General features: G+C 44.8%; 1 protein-coding gene across 5 annotated transcripts in view; it reads left to right on the top strand.

Annotated features, from left to right (window-relative positions):
- Positions 1 to 10,604, top strand: part of CACNA1F (calcium voltage-gated channel subunit alpha1 F) — a 99,069-nt gene that overhangs the window by 83,490 nt on the left and 4,975 nt on the right. For all 5 annotated transcript variants that reach the window (XM_072431913.1, XM_072431911.1, XM_072431909.1 and 2 more), the window contains 4 exons: positions 8,650 to 8,780; positions 8,931 to 9,035; positions 9,122 to 9,354; positions 10,220 to 10,342. In XM_072431913.1, the coding sequence (XP_072288014.1) occupies positions 8,650 to 8,780; positions 8,931 to 9,035; positions 9,122 to 9,354; positions 10,220 to 10,342 (592 nt within the window). The remainder of the gene's footprint in view (positions 1 to 8,649; positions 8,781 to 8,930; positions 9,036 to 9,121; positions 9,355 to 10,219; positions 10,343 to 10,604) is intronic.

Genomic DNA, 10,604 nt, shown 5'->3' with positions numbered 1-10,604 from the left:
GTACAGCACCGTTCATGCATCGTGCACTCCCTTGTCGTTGGAAAGGATCGTGAAAGATCCTTTCCAACAACAAAAATTGGAAGTGTGTACGCAGCTTAAGTGTTTGCTAGCGTTTTGCAGGAGCTCTCAAAGGCTGTGAGACGTAGGGGGCGCAGCGCGGTGCTAGCCTAATTTTAGAATAAATAAAAGATCGGAGTTGCCCATAATGACAATATTCAGAACTGGGAAGCTCTTTCTTACTGACCAAGTATTCAATACTAAACATACCACGCGTATACAGTATGTCATGGATCCTTGCAAACCCCTTATTAAGCCAAAGCCACCAACTAAAATTTATTCTATCAGTCCCCGGGGTAAACTCCAGATTACTCCAGAGGAGGGAAATGGGAGCATAAATCTGGATTGGGTCTATGTTTGTCCCATATCAGCAAAGAATGCGTTAAGGTAGGGCATATCCTATGTTGTATAAGTTTCTCAGGGATCCACATCAATGATGCCATAGTTCCCCTGGTAACAGCTGTCCCTTCCATATTAACCCATTGCAGTTTAATCCCACGTAAGGTGGAACACGAAAATTGAGAAATTTGGGTGGCCAGGTAATAATGGGAGAAGTAAGGAACCCCCAGACCCCCGAAGAACGGGGTGTTAACATAGTCCGTCTTTGAATCCTACTACGCTTGCCTCCCCAGATAAAGTGCATAACCTTGCTTTGGAGTAATGACAGGGTTGCGGGAGGCACTCGGACCGGGAGGGTGCGGAATAGGTATAAAATTCTAGGTAAAATGTTCATTTTAACCGCTGCTATACAACCTAGCCAGAAAGGGGGAGCAGTAGCCTAATTAGTCAGATCCGCAAAAATTTTCTTTAACAAGGGAGTATAGTTGGCTGGAAAAATTGATTGATAGGTAGGGGTTAAATGGACTCCCAGGTACTGGAGAGATTGGGCTTCCCAGCATAGGTCAAAATTCTCTTTAACCCCAGAAATGCAGTGGATATTTATGTTTAATGCCTGAGATTTATAACGGTTCACCTGAAGACCTGATAAAGCAGCAAATTTATCTAATGTTTTAAAAAGGTTCGGCAGTGTGACATGAGGGGAGAAGACATACATCAGAATGTCATCAGCAAACAAGGCACATTTGTGTTCTCTCATGCCACACCAAATTCTTTTTATATCTTGATTAGACCAGATAGCCATTGCTAGCGGCTCTATAGCAAAGGCAAATAAGAGAGGGGAGAGGGGACAACCTTGCCTCGTGCTCCTTTTGATATGAATATTAGGTGAGAGAAAACCTTCTACTGAGACAATAGCAAGGGGTTTATCATACAGGGCCCTTAAGACATTTAGAAAGTGGTTCCAAAAACCTTGGCTTGATAAGTGATAGGGAACCGCTTATCAAAGAATTGGGGCATAGATTTAGTGTAAAAATGCATACCTTGCAAAGCCAAAATGTCCACTTTGAGAGAGTGGTAGTAATGAAAGGTCCCTGTCCTCTTGACAGGGGAATTCAGCCCCAGAACATTGTGGGACAAAAACCACAAAAGATTGTACTGGATCCCAGGTTGGCACTAAAGGACCTGCCATCAATGAAACCATATAAAAGGGAGCTATGAGAATCAGGGAGAGAGGAAAAACCAGTAGGGGGGGGGGACAACACAGAGACACTAGACACAAACAAAAAGACGAAATTTAAAACAATCAAGTAAGCTCTTGTTCAACTTTAGTACCCTCCGAGGTCCCGAGCTGACCACGTCCCTTAGCCTCCAAACCGAGGCTAAGCAAGGATGACCCACTCGGGAAGCCCAGGCCATAGGGACATAAACTTGTCCCAAAATCATGAGGAGAAACCAGAAGGGGCTGAACTGTAAACAACCCCCCTCTAGTTCTACTCTGAAGACAGAGGGCATGTATTGCCCCTCCAGCCTTCCTGACCCTCCTAAAAAAAAAAAAGAGATCAACCCATTTATAGAAACTTCCCCAGAGGATCTGAACCCAAGCATATAAAAACAACCTTTAGGTGGGTATTGGAATCTTAAGGTGGGATATTTCAGTCTTTGATACCTCTTGCTTTTGTCACGGTCCCTCCTGTGACTGAGGTTAGAAGATCTGAGAGACTGGCTACACGTGAGGTTATCTGACAGTCTCTTTGCTTTCACTTGTTTCAGTGTTGTTGTTGGTAATGACCACACCTTTGGTCTCAGCTGCAGCTTGTTATCATTACTATTCCTCTATTTAGCCTGGCCTTACTATTCAGGCCATGCGATTGATATTCTCCACTTGGAGGAGGAAGAGCTGGTGTGTGGTCGTCTCATGAGTTCCTGTGCATCCATTTTCTATTGAAGATAAGCTTATTGTATTTTGTAAGCTCTTTGTATTTTGTTGTTACCCTTTGCTCCTTGTACTAGGCCTCAGGGAGACACTGGTTCGTTCATCTGGGAAGGAACCAGTAGTCTCATACCCTGTCACTACTTCTAGAGCATTTCAGGGCTCCTAGGGTCTAGATTCTGGTGTATGAATCCTCCCACCTTCAGGGTCTATTCATACTGACAGGAGTCAGGGCTAGATTTAGGGTTGCAGTAGGTCGTGACTATGTACCTCTCCTTAGCTTGGAGATCTAGTCCCTTGTCATTATCTTCATGTTTTGATTTTGATGTTCCTCCATTTCCCTCTCACCCCGTGACAGCTATTTACCAAAGAAGACAGTTTGGTACAGAAAAAAATCTGTTCTACTATAAAAAAAATACAGATATTTCATTGTTTGATACCTCTTGCTATTTACCAAAGAAGAATGTTTGGTAAAAAAAAAGTTCTGTCCTTCTATATAAAAAATACAGATATTTCAGTGTTAAGATACCTCCTGCTATTTACCAAAGAGAGTTTGGTTAAAAGAAAATATTCTGTTCTACTATTTAAAAAATATAGATATTTCATTGTTTGATACCTTTTTCTATTTAACAAAGAAGAATATTTGGTAAAAAAAAATTCTGTCCTACTATATAAAAAATAAAGATATTTCAGTGTTTGATACCTCTTGTTATTTACCAAAGAAGAGCGTTTGGTAAAAAAATATTTCTCTCCTACTATTAAAAAATAATGAGATTTCAGTGTTTGATACCTGTTTCTATTTACTAAAGAAAACATTTGATACAGGAGCATTTTTGTCCGAATAAGTAAAAGATGAGTGGTAGACGCAGGGGAACGCAGGGCATTGGGCGACCTGCCGCATCTGGCAGGGGGATTACTCCCCGGGAGTCGGCCACTGTAGGACAGCAGCAGCAGCAAACTGTTGGAGGCAGCAGCACAAGTGGTCAAACAGGTCTGAGATTTGTGCAGAGCACCAGTACTCTGGTAGATGTATTGAGAGGGTGGAATACAATCATACAGCCACGTCATGTGGAGAGTATTGTGGACTGGGTCTCAGGGGCCTCAAGTGCAGCAGGTTCTTCTTCTGCAGCAGCACCAGGAACCAGCACAGCCGTGACAGGATCAAAGACAGGAGTTAGCGTGGCTAATGTGCCTGTACCTCCCGATGTCTCTGCCTTGTTGTTTGACGAACAGCCTGAGGATCTGTCATTGCAAATTTCAGAGCAGGAGGAAGACTTTGAGACCCTTGGAGAGTGTGGTCAGCATCTGCTGGGCGAGGGTTCTGGATCAGTGGCTGCATTTGCAGATGTTGGCTTAGATGAAAATGAGGACGATGATGACGTGATGTCACCTGGGTACCACTGGTGTGTGTAAGGGCTAGCAGCAGTTCCGAAACAGACGTAGAGGAAAGGCAGCAGCAACAGACTGGGGATGGAAGGGGCCGCAAATCTGCCTCATGAGAGTCCCAAAGAACACACAGAGGAGTGGGCACAAGCAGGGGAACAGTCATGTGACCATGGGGGAGATGGAGTTGGAGCAGACGCAGGGCACCCAGCAGATGCAGAGGCAGGCAATCAAAAAGAGCAGCAGAGTGGTTGCACGCACCTCTCCAGTGTGGTCCTTTTTCCTGCTGAAAGACTGACGGGTGCGTAGCAATCTGCATCCTGTGCCACAGGCACATCTTCAGAGGACAGGCCGGATCACATTTGGAGCAGAACTTGCGTTGCCTTCTTCCACCTACATTAACTCCTTCTCCACCTCCAACTGTCATTGCTACTACAACGAAGGAGGTTGGTGCGAGCCAGACTTCTAGTGGAGATGAAGTATCAGCTTCTGCCCGCAGGTTTCGTGGCATCAGACGACGTTTGTTGCCGCAAGATAGGTACTCCAGTGACCCTCTTCAGCTCCCCTAGCTCCCAGTGCCTTCAGCCTACTCTACCAGAGTTTTGCACAAGGCATCAGGCTATGGGCCTAACCAACAAAAGACTAATTCAGCTCCATTTGCGTATAGCAAAACTATTGGCCTTGAAGCTACTGCTGTACAGCATTGTAGACTCTGTTCCCTTCCATGACCTGATGGCCTGTGCCGAGCGGCGGTGGAATATACCAAGCAGGCATTACTTCTTTCGCACAGCTGTACCTAGTTTACATGCACATGTATTAGGTAACCTCTCCCGGGCACTGGCATTCTCCCTGTGTAGCCAAATCCACCTTACCATGGACAGCTGGACAACCAGGCACAAAGTACTGGGTGGCCTTGCATGCTCAGTGGGCAGTAGTCTGCAAGAGGCATTGCAGCACCTAGTACCCCCGCTGAGGGATTTATGTGGGAAACCATGGGCCACCCCAATCCTCTCCCTCCTCCTTCATTCCTTCTACTGCCAACCCCTCTCTTTTGGACACTCCTTCTGAAAGGCCAGTATCAGAGGACACTCCCAGAAGGCAGGCACGCCACTACGGCTCCCTCAAGCACACGCGTTGCCAGGCAGTGCTGAAACTAGTGTCCTTGGGGGAGAAAAGTCACACCGCCAGAGAACTTTTATCCGCTTTGCACAGAGAGGTTAAGGCTTGGTGATGCCCTCCGGGCTCACAACAGGCAACGTAGTGTGCGACAACAGGGCCAACCTTGTGGCCAAGCTGCATAACACATGGGCAGCATAACACATGTTTTGCGCACGTACTGAACCTGGTGGTGCAGAAGTTCCTCCACACGCACCCAGGACTGCAGGATTTACAGAGACAGGCTCGTTTAATCTGCAGCCATGTACGCCGATCCCCTACTGCCGCCGCAACGCTTAGCAAGATCCAGCGACAACAGAGGCTGCCACTGCATAGACTCATTTGTGACACTGTGACTAAATGGAACTCCACCCTGCACATGCTGCAGCGTTTGTGTGAGCAAAAACTAGCTATTCGCCATTACTTGGTCAGCGTGGTGCATGTCAGTGGGGCCCTTGAGTCAGTGGGGCCCTTGGTACAGCCACACAACTGAGCTATTTTACCAGTGGCCAGTGGCTGCAGATGGAGACGCTGTGCAAGGTACTGGTCCCCTTTGAGCAGGCCACAAACGTTGTGAGTCGGGAGCGGTCAGGCTGGAATGAAGTCAGACGCATCATAGCGGCGGCAGCAGCAGTAGTGGCAGCAGGCCGCACACATCCAAAAAGTCTAGGCCAAGGCAGGGGGGATTTTCTGGATGCCTGGCAAAACCTGATGCAGCCACCTCAAACAAGTGAAGCGCAGGGGCAAAACCATCAAGAACGGATGAAGCGCATGGTGTACAATTACGTTGGCTCTTTTCGGGCTGGTGGTGGTGTTGATGACAGCAGTTATGTGGAGGATTCCTGTCCTGACAGTAGTGACGCCATTAATTTTTGGGTCAACAGGCTTGAAATTTGCCTGCAGTTGGCACAGTATGCCATCAAGCTTCTTTCATGCCCGGCATCCAGTTTTCTGTCCAAAAGAACTTTCAGTGCCGCTGGCGGAGTGGTCACGGACAATTGATCACGACTGTCGCCGGAAAATCTCAATCGCCTCACCTTTTTGAAAATGAACGAAAGGTGGGTTACTAACAATAATCATATCCTCACTGCAAATGTCACTGATTGACTGACACAAGGACTCACTGGCCAACCAAGATGCCTCTGTGAACCCACACTGCTCCTGTGCTGAGTCTGTGGCTTCCCATACTCAACGCCCTGTCAGCTGAGCCTGCCTCGGTTTAATTTTTCTGCTAGTTATCGCAACGTCCAGGGGTGGCATTCATCGCCAATGTCATGCTTGCCATTGTGCCAGTACTGCCACACTGATAGGTACCATTTCCTTTGCCTAATTTTTCAGCTAAGTCTTGTAAGATTGAGGGTTGGCATTCATGTCATCCACTTCATATGGCAAACTAGCAATATTGTTTACCTTCCTACCGCTTCTGGCACCACAGACCACAGCAACAGCTCACTGCCTCCTCCCACTCCTGCTGCTGCTGCCTGTCAGTACTCAATACACTAAAATTGTACATTTCTGGGTGGCATTGACGGTGCACTACACCCAGCTCTAGATGCCAGTTACCAATGTGATCCCTACTCCTTTTCAGGGCCCACCGCCCCTCCTCCTGCTGTTGCTGGTACCGCCTGTCAGTGCTCTATTCTAAAAAATTGTATAACACACTTCTGGGTGGGTGGCATTGTCAATGTACTACACCCAGCTCTAGATGCCAGTTATCAATGCCGTCCCTGCTCTGTCTAAGGGGCCCACCGCCTCCTCTTCCTCCTAGTGCTGCTGCTGCCTCTCAGTTCTCCATTCACAAAAATTGTACAGTTCTGGGTGGCATTGACAATGCACTACACCCACCTCTGGATGCCAGTTACCGATGTGGTCCATGCTGTTTCTCAGGGCCCACCGCCTCCTGCTGCTGCTGCCTGTCAGTACTCCATTCACTAAAATTGTACACTTCTGGGTGGCATTGGTGGCATTGACGATGCACTACACCCAGCTCTAGATGCCAGTTACCAATGTGATCCCTGCTCCTTCTCAGGGCCCACTGCCTCCTCCTCCTGCTGTTACTGCAGCCGCCTGTCAGTACTCTATTCACTAAAATTGTATTACACACTTCTGGGTGGGTGGCATTGTCAATGTACTACACCTAGCTCTAGGTGCCAGTTTCCATTATGGTCCACGCTCCTTATCAGGGCCCACCTCCTCCTGCTGCTGCCACCTGTCAGTACTCTATTCACTAAAATTGTATTACACACTTCTGGGTGGATGGCATTGTCAATGCACTACACCCAGCTCTAGATGCCAGTTACAAATGTGGTCCCAGCTCCTTCTCAGGGCCCACCGCCTCCTCCTCTTGCTGTTGCTGCTACCACCTGTCAGTACTCTATTCACAAAAATTGTATTACACACTTCTGGGTGGGTGGCATTGTCAATGTACTACACCCAACTCTAGATGCCAGGTACCAATGCAGTCCCCACTACGTCTCAGGGTCCACCACCTCCTCCTCCTGCTGCTGCCTGTCAGAATTCAATTCACTAAAACTGTACACTTCTGGGTGGCATTGATGATGCACTACACCCAGCTCTAGATGCCAGTTACTAGCAAAAACAGGAGAACGCATTGCTATTTAATGTATGCACCCCTATTTAATGTAACCAGCGCTGCATAATATTTTAACGCTATATAAATACTGTTTATTAATGTTAAAAATAATAACAATAATAATTGCTAGCTGGCATCATGACCTGGATGACATGTGTTAGAAATGCCACCCATAAAGTTGCGGACAAGTAGCACAGTGACATTAGGCAAAAGGATGGAGGACCAGAGACGGAGCCTGGGTCAACGAGAATTGACTAGTGGGTTGAGTTCACCCTTTCTCAATGTCTTAATGTTTATGCTGCCTTCTGAACGCTGTTCATCACGCAAAAATCCTATTTGCCTGCTGTCACTTTGCCTTTGCCAAACCACAAGGTCTTTTGGAACTTTTGTATTTGTCCCTTGTTGCCACTGCTCTCCTACACATACCTAGCAAATTTGGTGGTTCTAACATGTATACGGGCTTTGCTATTAATGTTTAAAGTAGGCCTATTGACTTTAATGGAATTCGCGAAATCGGTTCACCAAAATTTTGCGGACCCATCGGAAGTTCGAAATTTTCACGAGACTGTCACAGGCCTTCTCACTCATCCCTAGTTGAGAGTAACATTGTTTGTGGCACTGTATACGCAAACACAAATCCTCATGAAAATGTGATTTCGGACAGTTTAGCTTTGTATCTGTGCAATGAAAACGACAGTTTGCAATAGGTACCAGTCTTTCAAATAACAAAAATGAAAAGATAATTAATGCAGTTCACACATTTGACCTTCACACTATTAGCAAAAGCAATGAGGTTGGAGGAAGGAGCCAGTGAGAAGTGTAGTAGACCCAGAAGATCACCAATATCAGAAACTTTCAGTCTCTGTGTGTTGTGATGTGCTGGAAACCGGCCTTCATGGATTGTTTTAAAATGCAGGGATTTGGAAACAATATGTTTGGCCCCCTCATTTAGCTATGCTTAATTTGCTAGGAAAAAGACTTGAAGCTAAGAGCGAAAAGTAAGTTCATGATCCTCTTCCTTTGGTCTTGGTCTAAATTTTTCATAGTATATTTTACACATTTCTAATAATTTAAGACTTTTGCTCTGCTGTAATTGATTTTCTAATTTGGTAACATAAAATAAGTCAATTATTTATCAGGCTGTAATTTTCCTTTAAATGCAATGTAATATTGATGTGCTTTCATTTTCCAGAAGAGGAAGTTACAGTGGGAAAGTTTTATGCCACCTTCCTAATTCAGGATTATTTCCGTAAATTTCGCCGTAGAAAGGAGAAGGGTCTTCTTGGAACTGAAAATCTACCAAGCAATTCCACCACGTTACAGGTTAATTTTTTTTCTACCATTAAAAATTAGCTTTAGCTTATCCTAACCCATTCTACAGGCCTGTTCTTTTGTGTTATCTGTAGTAAGATGGATTGTTTTGCATGTTTTTCTCTGTATCTTACCAAATACCCTTGTCCATCTGTACTTAAGGCTGGACTGAGGAGTTTGCAAGATCTTGGATCTGAGATCCGTAGAGCTCTATCATGTGAGCTTGAGGAGGACGATATCTCTGAATTCCGAGGGATGGGATGCCAGGTAAAAATACTAGTAAATTAGTAAATTATACACCAAATCCACTAACCCTAGGAGTTTTTTACTTATCACTTAAATGTGTATTTTAGGTTGCAGAGGAAACAACATTATGTGAGAGTTCATCAGGCCTAACTAAAGGACGTCTCTCTTCATCTGTGTTGTCACTGACTAATTCCATCGGAAGTCGTGACGAGCAAGCTCCAGCTCCCCGTAGACCATCTCTGGTCAACCGATCTGGTGATGGCTCAAAAGATAGCCTTCTGACACTTCCACCAGCTGCCAGTGTGACCAGTGGGAAGAAAAGGCAGCTAAACACACGCAGGTATTTGGGTATTAATATTTTTTAATTTTATCATACAGCAGATTGCTTTACAGTGGACTGGCTGACCTTTTTTAGATTTGGGTCTGGTTTTAGCAAATTTTGCTGGATGCTTTTCTAGAAGCACATACTTTAACTGGGTAATAAACTTTTTAGAGTTTAGGCTTTAGAGGAGTTTGTTCTTCCTTCCTCTAGATCACGGTTTTATCTGGGATATGTTTATTTCCCTAGTGGTTAAACTCGATAGACTTTTTTCAACCTGACTTACTATGTACCTGTGATTTGCTCAAGCCTATGATCTATGAAATCAAACCACCAACCAACTGCTGTCAGGTTGACATAGGATAAACATGGACATTTGGTTCAGCTGGGGGTTGGTGTGTAAGAGAGTTACCAGAGGCTGGTCAAATATTGCATCTTCCTTAGTCTTTGGGCATTTTCAAACAATCTTACAAACTTTCACAAAAACTAAGGACTATATGGGCAATCGTTTATCACAGAATATGGGATTGGCAACACAAAGGATTATAGTATTTCCAAAAATAAAGAGAAGCTGTTTGCTTTCAGTCTCTCTTTTTCTAATATAGATATGCAAGGGGAATACGGTCACAATTAATAACCTGCTTTAGATTTTAACAATTGCTAACCATAATTTATGTGCCCCCTCTCATGAAAGTACATTTTTCACTTCCAGGCCCCTGATATATCTGCAATAAAAATATACATTTCAGCTGCATGTCCACCTTACAGAATAGCACTTTATACAGTTACACAGAGCACATTTAGCTAAATGTCAGCCTTTTATAGAATGTGTGACCATATCTTTGTTTTTCAAGTTTTCTAATGAGTGTATGTGTATTATTCATAGGAGAAGCTCAGAGGGAACATTCGTACCCCCCACTGTACATGAACAGGAAGAGACTGCTACAGATGATGAACAAAGGTCCAAGACATCTTCGCCTGTATACAGTCCCAATAAAGAGAAGGACAAGTATGTCTACATTAAAAATGAGACAAGCCGGGCTGGTATATACTATTGAAAATGTTTTGATATCTCTGCTTTACAGTAAAAAAAAAATGTTGACTTTGTTTTCTCATGGGCCCCGTGCTCTCTGCTTGTATTATCTTGAAGGAATATTTACCTCTCCAATTCCTTATCTTTGATTACAAGTCAATTAGCTCCTATACTATAGAAAAAGACAAAGAGAGTGGTTAAGTAGTTTGGAAAAATGGGCAGTACTAACACCATTCTG

Source organism: Pyxicephalus adspersus, chromosome Z (assembly GCF_032062135.1).
Source record: "Pyxicephalus adspersus chromosome Z, UCB_Pads_2.0, whole genome shotgun sequence".
Classification (NCBI taxonomy): Eukaryota; Metazoa; Chordata; class Amphibia; order Anura; family Pyxicephalidae; genus Pyxicephalus; species Pyxicephalus adspersus.
This window is presented reverse-complemented; position numbering and strand designations above follow the sequence as displayed.